Source organism: Marmota monax, unplaced genomic scaffold, assembly GCF_021218885.2.
Source record: "Marmota monax isolate L192 unplaced genomic scaffold, Marmota_monax_Labrador192_F-V1.1 WCK01_AAM20220418_F8-fsc00087, whole genome shotgun sequence".
In the NCBI taxonomy this organism is placed as follows: Eukaryota; Metazoa; Chordata; class Mammalia; order Rodentia; family Sciuridae; genus Marmota; species Marmota monax.
This window is the reverse complement of record NW_026693476.1, coordinates 3,450,233-3,463,947: the sequence shown is the minus strand read 5'-3', so window position 1 is coordinate 3,463,947 and position 13,715 is coordinate 3,450,233. Positions and strand designations below refer to the sequence as shown.

The following is a 13,715-nucleotide window of genomic DNA, read 5'->3' as shown; positions in this document are numbered from 1 at the left end:
GTTTTGTGAAGAATATCACTGGTATTTTGATAAGGATTGCATTGAATCTGTAGATCACTTTGGGGTATATGGCCATTTTAACAATAATTAATTCAATCTATGAACATGGGATATCTTTCCATTTCCTAGTGTCTTGTGGTGTCACTTTCTGTTTTCAGTGTTTTGTAATTTTCATTTACCTCCTTGGTTAGGTGTACTCCCAGGGTTTTGTTGTTATTGTTTTATTTTTTGTTTGTTCATCATTTTGTTTGTTTTGAGGTTGTTGTGAATGAGATTGCTTCCCGATTTCTTTCTCGAAGAGTTCATTGTTGATGTTTAGGAAAGCTAACAATTTTGGTATGCTCATTTGTATCCTGTTACTTTGCTGAATTCTCTTATCAGTTTTAGAGGACTTGAGAGATTCTTTAGAGTTTTCTAGGTATAGAATCATATCATCAGCAAACAGGGATAATTTGACTTTCTCCTTTCCTATAGGAAAGGCCTAAAATATTCCTTTTATTTCTTTTCTTTGCCTGATGGATCTGACTAAAGTTTATAGGACTATAGTGAATCAGAGCAGTGAGAATAGACACTTTTGTCTAATTCCTAAATTTAGAGGACATGCTTTCAGTTTCCCCCTATTCAGTATGATATTGGTAATGGGTTTGCTATATGTAGCCTTTATTATGTTGAGGTATGATGCCTTTATATAATTTAGATATTTTTTTTATCATGAAGCAGTATTGAATTCTTTCTCCTTCTATTGAGATGAGTGTGTGATTTTTATGCTTGATTCTATTTAAAATGTGAATTACATTTATTGACTTGCATATGTTAAACCAACCTTGCATCCCTGGAATCAAACCAATTTGATCACAATGTACAATATTTTAAATGTGGTGCTTAATTCAGTTTGTAAGTATTGTGTTGAGGATTTTTGCATCTGTGTTTATCAAGGATATTGGTCTTAGTTTTCATTTTTTGTTGTGTCCTTATCAGGTTTGGGTTTCAGGGTAATCCTGACTTTGTAAGATGATTTTGGAAGACTTCCTTCCCTTACCACTTTATAGAATAGACTGAGAAGCACTGGCATTAATTCTTCTTTAAATGTCTAGTAAAATTCAGCTTTTCTTTGTTGGGAGAACTTTTATTATTTATTCAATCTCATTGCTTATTATTGACCTGTTTAGTTTTTTTTTTTAATCCTCTTGGTTCAATTGTGATAGATCTTATGGGTCTAGAAATTTGCCCATTTCTTCTAAATTTTCCATAATATTGGTATATAATTTTTTCAAGATATCTTCCAGTGAGCCTCCGGATTTTAGTGGTATCTGTTGGAATGTCTTATTTTTACCTCTAATTTTATTTATTTGAGTCTTCTTTTTCTTTCTTTTAGTTTTGGTAAGGGTATGTCAATTTTATCTTCTTGAAGAACCAATTCTATTTCGTTGCTCTTTTATACTATTCTTTTAGTCTCCATTTCATTTATTTCTGCTCTGGTCTTTATTATTTATTTTCTTCTACTGATTTTAGGTCTGCTTTGTTCTTGCTTTTATAAGGGCTTGACATGCATCATTAGGTTATTGGTTGAAGATCTCTCTATTTTTTTTTTAACATAGGCACTTATAGCTATAAACTTCCATCTTATAATTGCTTTTGTTTGTCCCACAGGTTCTGATAGGTTGACTTTTAATTTTCATTTGATTTTAGAAATGTTTAAATCTGACCTCCCTGCCCCCAGTTTCTTTAATGACTCACTGCTCTTCAAAAGTGTATTGTTCAGTTTCCATGTGTTTGTATAATTTCTGCAAATTAAAATTTCTCTTATTTTGATTTCTAATTTCATTTTATTACGATCTGATAACATGTAAGACGTTACTTCAGTATTATCGTAGTTGTTAAGATTGGCTTTGTGGCCTAAAATGTGATCTGTTTTGGAGAAGTTCCATGTGTTGATGAAAGGAATGCATATTTATTTTTTAGCCTTTGGATGAAATACTGTGTGATCTGTAAAGCCCATTTGATCTATAGTGTAATTCTGCTGTGCTGTTTACTTTTTCATCTGGAAGATCTATCTTTTGGTGAGAATAGGGTATTAAATGGCCAACTATTATTGTATTGGGGGTCTATCTTTCCCCTTATGTCCAGTAATTTTGCAAAATGGGTGCTCTGGGTGCATATATACTCACAATTATTATATTTTCATAGATTGTTCCCTTTATTGGTATGTAATGGCCTTTTTTGTCTCTTCTGACCAATTTTGACTTGAAGACCATTTTCTTGGATCTGACTATAACTACCTCTCCTTGACTTTGGATTCCATTTCATTGGAATATAATCCTCCATCTTTTTACTTTTGGTCTGTATGATCTTGCTGGTGAGGTTGTTTCTTATAGATAGCAAATACCTAGGTCTTACTTTTTAATCCCATTAGCTTTTGATTGAAAAATTTAGACTATTACTATTCAGGGCTATTAGAGAAAGAAATGAACTAGTTTCTGTAATTTTATGGTTTTTCATTTGGTTGCTCTGAGAATTCTATATTCTTTTTTTTCTTTTTAGAGGTTTGATGATTTACTAAAATAATCATATTTAAATCTCTCTCTTATTTCTCATTTGCATAAGGACTCTTCTTGTGAGATCTATTCTTTCTAGAGCTCTTGTAGTTATGTATCTTGCTTCCTCATCTGGGTGTAGGATTCCTTTGAATAATGCTGGATTAGTGGCCTTGAATTCCATTAGTGTATGTTGATCTTTAAGGTCTTTATTTCTTTTTTGATTCTGAAGGATAACTTTACTGGATATAGTAATATAGGTTGGTAGTTATTTTCTTTCAGGAATTAAAATGTGTCATTCCATGCCCTTCGGACATTTTGAGTTTCTTCTAAGAAATCTGCTGCTATTATAATGCTTTGTTCTTGTTACCTTTATAAGTGACTTGGGACTTTTCTCTTGCATCTCTAAATAGTCTTTTTTTTTTTTTCTTATTGTGTACATGGGGAAGTTTAGCTATAATATGTCATGAATAGGTTTTGTTTGTTTTATGAGCATGTTCATTTGGGGTTCTAAAATGCCTTTGGTATCTTGATGTCATTTCCAGAATTTGGTAATTTTCATGGTATTATTTCACTGAACATTATTTCACTGACATAGGTTTTCTATGTCATTGGGCTCTATGTCTATTTTCTTCTCTAAAAGTCAAACCTTTAATTTTTTAGTGTTACCCCAGAGATCTTGTATGGTCGGCTTATAGTTCCCTTTTCTTCTTCTCCTCTGCCCCCGCCTCCATTACTATCTTAATGTGCTGGTTTCTTCACTTTCTCTTCAATATCCTTCTGATATTCTTTCTTCCATTTGATCTAGTCTATTGGTGAGGATTCCAATGAGTTTCTTATTTGACTTATTGAGCTTTTCATTCCCAAGGTTTCTTTTTGGTTCTTTATCAGAATGTCTATCATTTTACGGAATTACTTCTTTATATATTACATTGTCTTTCTTAACTCATTTCACTGTTTATTTTTATCTTCTTTGAATTCATTGATCATTTTAGCAATCTTTTAAATTTTTTGTTTATCACTTTATCCACTTCAATATCTTTGGATTCAGTTACTAAGGATTTAGGAACTTTTAGAGGAGTAATACCTTTTTATTTTTTCATGTTTCTTGTGTTTCTATATTGAGATTTGCACATTTGTTAGGGTGTATATCTCTCCTACATTTGTGTGAGGGTCTTCTTAGCAGCCTTCTATTATGATGTTTCCAGGAATATTGGTTCGTCATGCAGTGTTGAGTTTAATTCCGGATGGACTTTTTATTGTAGTTTCTCAGTGGCTCCTTAGGTTTTGGCTCCTTGGTTTTGACTCTGGGTGCACTGTATTGGAACCTGAGAGACATACTTTATAGGTAAGAGTCGTGTGAGTAGGTAGGTTCATTTTGCAAGTTCAGGCAAGTATGATGTAGACAGTGGAGTATATGAAATGTAATCTCTATGGTTACTCATCTGGACTTGTCAGTACTGTGCAATCTGAGAGGGTTTGAGAAAAAAAAACTATGCTAGAGCTCCTTATTAGTGGGATGGCCACAACAGTTGTGTTAATTTCTCTCTGCTGTTACTAAGAGGTGAAAGTCCAGTAGTGGTCTTCAGTCCCCTCCCCATCTGTGTCTACGTGGGGTTGGGTCATCAGCAGGGGACTTTTGTCTTCCTTATTCTTTATGTTGAGGTGTCCACCAAAGTTTGAGCAGGACAAGGTCATGGATAAAATAAAGTGCAATATTGCTCAACTGACCTGGGGCTATAGCTCAGTAGAAAGATATCCATCCAATGTGTTTAATCCCACTTTGAGAAGAGAAAACCATCAGTAACAACTTAAAAGCAAATCAGATATAGACATATAATTAAAAAATATTTAAAACAACATCTAAAACACCACTATCCAGAGAAGACAGGAACAATACAAACATAAAGTAGACCAAAAAGTGAAATATTAATAAAAGTAAAAAATAATAAAATAATTTTTTTAAAAAAGGGAAGGGAATACAGAAGAAGTGAAAAGAGAAAGAAAAGAAAAAGGATAAAATGAGTAAGAAAAGATGGAAAAAATAAAAAATTAAAACCTACCTAAAATTATAGATAAGAGTATGAAAAAATAGAGAAAACAAACAATGCTGTCAGAAAAACAAAACCAAAAATCAAAGATTCTTCTTGCCTAGGTTTTTGGAACGGATGCAACTTTCCACAACCTCTAATTTTGGAATCCTCTGTGTCTGGAGATGAAGTGTAGTTAGGCGGAGTTATTGAGCTATAGCTACAATTGGTGTGCTCCTTCTTAGTGCCAGACAAGCCAAACCTGTTAGGGTAACATGCAGAATGAATCTCCTCCCTGCCCACTGGTATAGCCTAAGGCAAAGTTGTCTGCATCAGGGCTCTATGCACTCCAGAGGCCTCTGTGATTGCACCAGGGATGAGAGACCCTTAACAGTATGAGCTGTTAGCCTGCCAGCCAAGCTAACCTGAATACCCTGTGAACCAATGAGTTTGTATCCCCTTGATCCAGAGACCCCTTATCCATGTGTTTGGAGGTGTGGTAAACGCCCAAGCCTCAAGTCCATATCCTCCGCCTCAAGCGTGTAGCATCCAACCCAACCAACATTGTGGTGGGGAGCTACAGGAAGCAACCCTTGCCTGTTACTGGGAACCATGGCTTCATTCCCTGTGTAAATCCACACACAGCTGGTCTTGCTGTGCTCCCTTCACCTCCTAGACTGCTTGTCCCACTGCCTAGAGTTCCAAGTAGGAAGCTAGTCACTTCCCTGAGCCCAAAGTGTCTCTCCAGGTTGGGCACCTGCTGAGCCAATGAGAAGATGAGACTGTGGGTCTTAGAGACACAAAAGGTGCAGGGACTCTGAACTTCCAAGTAGCAATCTAGACAATGGTACCCTTCCTAAGATGGCTCTCCATCTGGGGACACCATATGAGTATACTGGGAAGTGCAGGGGCCCTCTTCTCCAACACAGACCCCAGGTCTCCTGTGTGCTGAGTGGGCACTGCACTCGGCACTCTCCTGGAGGTCACCAGGATGGGCTCTCTGTTCCATGGCTCCACTGAAGGGGTGGTTTTCCTCCCTGCAGATGAACACTGGATATTGGGATGCTGTTTTATTATTCTAAGACCCAATGTTTATGAGTTTCACCTGGTCGTTGCCTTTCTAGAGATGTGCACTCCAGCACTTTCCTGCCCCCGTCCACACCTCAACATGCAGATCCTGTTTAGTTCAATTTCATGGAGTCCCTCTGATCCACCATATTCCTGTCTCTCAGAAGTGTCTTCATAAGTGTTATCTTTTATGGCTTATCTGTTTGATGTCATTTCTAAGAACTCTGTGTAACTCCGTGTTGCAAAGGTTTTACGTTTTTACGTTTTTCATTGAGATGTATGATCCATCTCGAGTGGGTCTTTATATAAGTTGCGAGGTGTTTTACTTCTTTTTGTATGGATGACCAATTGTCCCAATACCATCAGTTGAAAAGAAGATCTTTTCCTACTGAATTATGCTTATACTTTTATCAAAAATCAACTGGCTATATTTGTGTAAATCTATTACTGAAATTTTTTATTTTGTTCAATTGATCTCTGTATCTGTATCTTTACTCTGGGTCTCTTTTGACTGAAAAGAAAAAAGGACAAATTTGCCATGAGTCATGAGACTAGAGGGCAGAGCTGGGAAGGAAGACTGTCCCTTTGTTCCCAAGAACCAGCAACAAGTAATTCCTTTAACCTGTTCTTTCCTTCCTAACTCAGCCAACTCAGAAACTGAGGTGAACAGTTCAACAGAGTTGCCAGTTAGCTTCAGGTGTAACAAGTAAATAAAACCAAGTGTCTGCTTCCTTAAATGGTTTTCTTTTTCTCACAATTCTTCTCGTGGTTAAAACTTAAAAATAGACTGGCCTTGCATGATTCAGAGTAGCGGGAAGAGGATTGCACCCTGACTTCAGGAAAAATTTTCAGACGAAAATACATTTTTTTTTCAACCAAGCAGGAAGCTATGGAAATAGAAACACCTTTTAGTATTTGATTTGAAAATAATGTGTCAGTCCAGCCGTAACAGTGGTTTCATTACGACAACAACTGGTTTCTGTTAAAAATTTTTTTCCTGGGTTGCCTTCTGGCCCGAATTGATTGAACAAGGAAAATCCAGAATAACTGAGGTGCACAAGATATAAATGGATGGACACTTGGACAGATGGAAACAAATCTAGATATTCTCCCTCCCCGCAGCCCAAATTGGGATCATTCATTACATACTATTTTTGTAACAAAACCAGGTCATCTTTGCTGCATAGGAAGCTGGAGTTGACAGTTTCCATCCTTTCTCATCCATCACAGGCTGTACAAATGATGGAACTATTGCTCCTCAGTAAACATTTGTTTCTTCCTTTGGGCTGATGCTGGAGGGCCACCCCTCTTTCTGGATGTATTGGGATAATGATTGCTGCTAAGAAATAATGTGCTTCTCTGTTGAAATGGCCAGATGGAGCTATGACTTTTACAAAGACATGTGGGGTTTTGACTTCCAGGACCTGCATGGCATGTTCTAATTATTGGGCAGTTTTTCAGCATGCCTGACAGCTTTAGGCCACAAATAGCGGCTTCCTTCAGGTGCAAGCATATTTTATTCTGTTGCTTTGCTCTTTCTGAGTGGACGTCAGCTTTTCCAAGAGACATTGCCCTTTTCCCTTTCTACTTGTGTTAATTGTGTTCCCAGATGAACACAATGAAAGCCTACTCATTATTCATCTTTTATTTTTCTCACTTTAAAAAAAAATGCCGGTAGATAGGATGAGACTGGGCTGTTGAATGGACAAATCGGAGAGAGGACATCTTAGTTATTCATTGGTTCATGGATTCATTCATTCATCTTTTGAGCACCTGCTATATATCAAATACTGCTTCCAACAATGTAAATTTTTTTCCTTCAAGAAGCTTGTGGTGAGACAAGGAATAGATACCATTAAGCCAGAAAAGTGCCGTGTGATAACAGCTAAAGCAGAAGTTTAGCACTGGGTGGCTTAGGAACAGCATATGGAGATCCCTACTCAGCCTCCAGAATCAGACAAGGCCCCCAGAGAGACAAATCTTGCAGGATCATCTTGGAGGAGTTGGCCCAATGAAGAGGGAGGGGAGGAGGGGAAGGTGTCCAAGCAGAGAGAATCTGCCTATGAGAACACATAGGGTCTCAGGGAAGACATTGGGACTCTCTCACCTGTTTTAGTAGGAATCTACAGTGTGAGCAGGAGAGGGTGGGATCCTGTGGCTAGTACAGTGTTGTTTTAAAAAAGTAAAAGACAAAACTCTAGCGACTTAGGCATATATTCTTGAAACCCACCCCTTTCCATTGTTCTACCTGATCCTCATTTATTTTATGACTGGCCTGGCCCATGTAAGTATTTGAATTTGGGATCCCCTACCTCTGAACCTAAACAAAGATGGAGATCAAACTCTTTCAGTTGTCATTTCTAGTGTGAGAGGAGAGAACATCAGGTTTTTGGTGGAACCACGATGAATGACTCATTGAAAGATCTCACCCACCAAGTAAGACCAGAATTATTCACGTCCAGTAAAAGAAGTCTTTTTCTTCAGTGAATAAAATGGATTATGAAGACAATATTTGCTAAGGTCTGATCCTGTGCCAAGCTTTATGCTAAGTTCTGTTTTATCAGGCTTTCCTATAAAAGGAGATAGTAATTTAAGCTGTCATGGTTACATGTCTGTAATTTAATTTATAACTTATAAAGTGATTTTATGCATCTCAAAATATTTTTATTAGCATGGCACTTTAATGCAATCAAATAAATCTACAGTAGTAGTTCCTGAGGGTCAACTGTGTGTTAGGCTCTGAGGTTTCACTGGGATACAGAATAGACACCGCCCCTGCCTCAAATTGTTCACTACTGTGGGTTTCCTCATAGCACAGACGATTATGATTATCTCTCCTCTTCTGAGCTGTTGGAGTTGAGTCACTCCAGGATTAAAGGAAATCCTTCAGGGAGTAAGTCAGAGTTTGGAACTCTGGAGAAGTTCAACACATTTGCATATTTAAGACTCAAGCTGGGCACAGTGGTGCAAACCTGTAATCCCAGTTACCCAGGAGGCTGAGGCCCCAGGATGGAAAGTTTGAGTCCAACCTGGAAAACATAGCGAGACTGTCTCAGAACAAGTGAATAAAATGATTGATTTGGATCAAACATACTGTTCTTAGCGTGAAAATCTCAGTCCTTTTGCTGGTGAACAAGAGTATGCATGATCTTCCTGAGACGCTACATGTTGAAGGGTTACGTTCAGTGTAACACTTTGAATCCCTCGTTAAAACTGACTTTTAAAAACAAGCTGTTGGTCCACACAATAGAAACTGAGCCAAAGCCAATTTACATTTTAATACTTGCATTTCATGTGAATCATGAAAAACAAGAATGTGTATTTCCTGAAGAAGGGGGAGAATGTGAATAAGCTTTAAGTCCTCCTCAGTGGCCTAGTACAGTGCCTTAGACATCCTGTTATGCAAAATTTTTTTTTTGCTGATTCATCACTCAATTAGCCAGAGATCTATGTCTACCAAGAAACTTTGTCTTCACCAATGTGTCTAATAGGAACAGTCAGAGAGCCTGTTTGGGGGAGATGGTCCTGTGCTGCGGAACCTTTGCCTTTGAAGAGTAAAGCACTACTGTGTGTTCATAAAACACCTTTGTTTCCTGGAAGTGCATCCTGTTGAAACCAGAGTGCAGTTACCTGCCCTGAGCACATGGTTCTTGCTTCTTGCTCCTTGCTTCTCGAAGGCTCGTCCTGTGTCCCAGTTCTTTGTTTTCCCATGGTACACCTGGCCAGGTGTCTTAGGGCAAGAGTTGGTTCCAGACATAATATTTTGATCAGCTGCGAAACTGGAGCAACCAAGATAGCAGAGCCACAGGTACAGAAATGGTGAACCTGCGTGCTTCTGAGGGCCAGACCCTGGGGTAGCCTGAGTTCATTAGGGAAGTCCCCACCAGAAGAAAGGGACTTCCAAGCTAATGATTCCAGTGAAAGCAGAAGTAAGATCAAAAACAGGAGCACAGGAGAGAAATGAGAAGACTTTGGTGACTTTGAAGATGAGGCAGAGAGAGAATTCTGAAGGGCAGGTGGAGAGAGGGGAAGTCTCTTGTTCCATCTGGGAGACACTGATATGTCAGTTGGGCATGATGACCTGTGTAGTATGAGAAGCCAAGGGGGGAAAAAGGCTTGAATATTTGGGAGCATTTGATGTCATAGAGAAAAGAGGGCAGTTTTGAGGCAGGTAATGGAGGGTCATTGGAAAGACTGGAGCTTTTTAAGTTTTATATCAGTCTATGATTCCTTGAAGGCGTCTGCAGAGGCCAGACTGAAAGCTGGGACTAGGGAGGTGGGTGGAGCACAGAGCAGCCGGGAGCTTGTGATGTGGCTTTCACCTGGGCAGAGTCTGGGAGGAAATGCAAATGTTGGGCCACAGAAACCCAGTGACTGAGCCTCTGGTCCGCGTGGTTGCTGTGTCTTAGAGGCTGCACTCAGAGGTAGGTTTGGAAAGACGCTTGCCTGAGAGGCATTGCTCAGTAGGGAGCTGGGCTCCTCACCATGCTGTCAGTCCTTCAGATGTTCTGATAGTAGGCTGTGATGTTTACCAGCTGCACGGAGATCAAGCCATTGTGAAATTTTTCCTCCCTATAGTAAAACTAGCCCCAGCCAGTCAGACTGGGAACTTGCTGCCTGAGCTGTTTTTCCAACATGAATTTTACTGGCAAAACCAGACGTGAGTGTTTCCTTAACTTTCAGGGGGTCTGTTTACACTGACTTCAATTTTAATGGCAGTTTTCAAGTGGGAAGAGGGAAATTACATTGAAAGGTCAGCAGGGGAGCCCAAGGATGGCTACCCTGCCATTCCTCTGGGTGGGTGGTGTGTGTAAGCGTGCGTCTCTCTGTGTGCCTGTGTGCGTACGTGTGCCTGTGTATGTAGGTGTGCCTCTGTGTGTGCATGCTTTTCCAGTGTCAACTGTTAAGCCCTGGTTACTTGGTTGTAGGCATAAGGATGAGTATGAGGCTGTTTGTTTGGCAATTTTTCTATTTGTTTATTGCAAAGAAGGTAAATCCACTTGCGGGATTTTCTGGATTGGAGAGCAAGGGATATTTACTGTCAACAAGGTAAGAACAAGGAGATAGAAAGATACTGAACTTCAACCTGCATCCAGTGTCCGAACAAAAGCATAAAAAAGGAGGGAGAGGGCCAACCACAGGACTTTCTGTCTTGAATGGAACTTTGAAGTATCTGGGTGGGAAATACAACTGGGAAAACTATTCCTGGGTCAGAGCAGCAGTCAGCAGAACTGTTAGGTTGAAATAGTCACAGGTAAAATTAGGTTGGATTCCAATTTAATTTCATCAACTCTCCTTAAAAAAATTTTTTTTTCTTTTTAATTCCTCAAAAGATGACAGACGGATTCTCGCAATTTGGAAATAAAAACTTGAGGGACGAGTTGAAAAGCCACATCTCTGGTCCTTGTACACGTATTCAGAGCAATTTCATCCAGAGACTACCCTTCCTGGGCAAACTGCCCTCAGGTGTTGTCCTCCACTGCAGAAAGCCCCTAGAAGTTCCTGCTCTACTCGGCGTTGACCAAGAAGCCATGAAATCCTTTTCTGGGGGAGACGTAGAAGATTGCCTCCTAAATAAGGTAAGAGCAGATGCTATTCTCTCCCATGCACTAGCTCCTCACCCTCCATCTCCACCCCCCACTAAGACTGAACCAGAGACAATTTCAGGCTGCTTCCAAAGGTACATAAAATATTCCTCAGACACCAAGGACATTGCTGGGGAGGGCCCCAATGGCCCACACCTGTAATCCCAGTGGCTCAGGATGCTAAGGCACAAGAATCATGAGTCCAAAGCCAGCCTCAGCAAAAGCAAGGCGCTAAGCAACTCAGTGAGACCCTATCTCTAAATAAAATGCAAAATAGGGTTGGGGGTGTGGCTCAGTGGTCAAGTGCCCTTGAGTTCAATCCCTGGCACCAAAAAAAAAAAAAAAAAGATAGAAACAAACAAAGGACCTTCACCCGAAAGCATATTTAGGAACTTGACATATTTTGATCCATCTCTAAAAGTTCTAGCGCCCAGGGGTATGTTGGGTATAAAGTAGAGAAGAGAACTATAGCTCTGTCATTGATACTTTTGTGGTCATGAAGCAAGTCACTTTATCTGCTTGAGCCTCAGCTTTTTTCTCCATAAAATGGGAGTGATAATATTTAGACTTTCATAGGGTCATTGAAAAAGAGCAAATAAAATTAGCATGAAGTGTTTTAAGAACTCTGAAACTGCTTGTTTTAAAAAATACCATTACATTTTTAGCATATACCAATGAAGGACTAATTTCTTTTACATAGAGTCATCAAGTCTTAAAATATTAGGACTTGAAGGGATCTTAAATATTCCCTAATTTAATCCTTTTTACAAATAAAGCTACTAAGGCACAAAGTTAATGTTTAATTAAAATACTTGAATAAAGTGTAAGGACCAATTTTCAGGTTTTGTCCCTTTACAAGTAAACAAAGCCAAAAGCATTAGCACAGTGATAAGTAAGTGTGTTTCTTAGGCAAAACCCATAAGAGAGATAAATAGGAAAAAGTTATGATGATAAAAATTGGAGTAAAGGATTTTCCATTATGCCTCTTTTTGGGGGGCTCTGAATGGAAAAGATGTCAGCTGTCCTCTTCTCATGGATCCTTTATGTTCTGTAAGAAAAAAAAAAACAAACCTCCAAATTTTTTAGTCTGGCATTCAAGTAACTTCTACCCTCTGCTTTCCCAGCATTTCTAAAAGCAGAAATTCTAAATGGTTTCTCCCTATGTTGAATCCAGCCTGTGCACATGTTTCGTTTGGCCTGCAGAGCAGTTTTTGAATTTTTCAAAATTTGTATAAACATTTCAAAATAGTGATATTTTGCCTAGAAATCCAGATTTTTATTTTCTCTGGGAGGAAAAAAAAAATCAGGGTACCTGGCAACCACAGGTCCCAATTTCTTACCTGGAACCCATGAGCGGAAGCTGAGTGTCTGTTAGAGCGTATGCTGGCCAGTTCTCAGTGGCTGCATTCCTCCTGGGTTTGACACTGGTCCCCACTTACCCTCTCTCTCTGTCATGGATGTCTTTTCTCTATCCCTGTAGGTGGTCAAGTCTCCTGTTTCTGCCCCATAAGAACTGTGCCCAAGCAGGTCTCAGGCCCCAGGTCCTGGGTTCCCACCTTCTGGTTCACATGCATTCTTCAAACTCAGCCTGAGCTGGGAATGTAGCTCAGAGATAGAGCGCTTGCCTAGCTTGCAAGAAGCCCTGGGTTTGAGCCCCAGTGCCCACAAGCAGACACAGACATACACACAATAATGATGAACAGTAACTCTTTTCTATCTGTTCTAACAATAAATTGCTCTATGTTTCTTTTTTTTTTTTTTTTTAATTCAGCTCAGAGTCCACTTTCTCAAAAAGAATTCCCCTGACACCCCAGCTCCAACAATTTTTGCCCTCCTAGGAGCTCTCATAATAATTATGACTGATACTGCTTATTCATTGTACTTTGACTTCTGACACTTTTCCTATTATTACTTTGGTTGGTGACTTCAATATTGTGTCACTATGCTATTCATAAGTTTCTGGGGCCAAGAACGAGCATCTTCAACATCTTTCTTCTCTCGGACATTCACAGTTATTTTGCACATGTTTGGTCAGAAATGTCTTCAGGATTCTTTGTATATAAGGCAAGAGCAGAGTAGAAGGTGCTGGCCGATTGAGGCACAGGTAGCTTCTCATTTACTCTAATCAACAATCATGTGATGTGCATATAATACATCATTTTTACAGAAGAGGAAATGGTATCATGGAGATGAAATAACCTGTCTCAAGTCCCAAGCTAGAACTGTGAAGGTGCTGAGGCTCCACTCCAGTCCTTTACTACAAAGGCCAAATCTCACCTGCCAAACCCTCGGGATCTCCCCAGACACACAGTGAGCACCTGCTTTGTGCCAAACCCAGGGCTGTGGTTCAAGGGGAACGCCAGGCCTGAGATGTGGCTGCTCAGACAGACATTCTACATCTCTCTCAAGGATGGGCGTGTCCGGCTTGCAGATTTTGCTCATATCTCCAAAGGAGAAAGGAGGAAGCTGTTTGTGTAGACAGGCAAACCCTTCATCAA

General features: G+C 39.5%; 1 protein-coding gene across 3 annotated transcripts in view; it reads left to right on the top strand.

The window, feature by feature from the left end:
• Positions 1-13,715, top strand: part of Mab21l3 (mab-21 like 3) — an 81,693-nt gene that overhangs the window by 11,095 nt on the left and 56,883 nt on the right. The window contains exons 1-2 of one of the 3 annotated variants that reach the window (XR_009228079.1): positions 9,955-10,056; positions 10,966-11,211. Coding sequence is in view for 2 of the 3 variants with exons in the window: in XM_046458219.2 (XP_046314175.1) it covers positions 10,966-11,211 (246 nt within the window). In the remaining variant the exon portion in view is untranslated. Of the gene's footprint in view, positions 1-9,954; positions 10,057-10,095; positions 10,293-10,965; positions 11,212-13,715 lie in introns of those variants that run through there. The other 2 variants (XM_058583592.1, XM_046458219.2) reach the window with 2 other exon arrangements.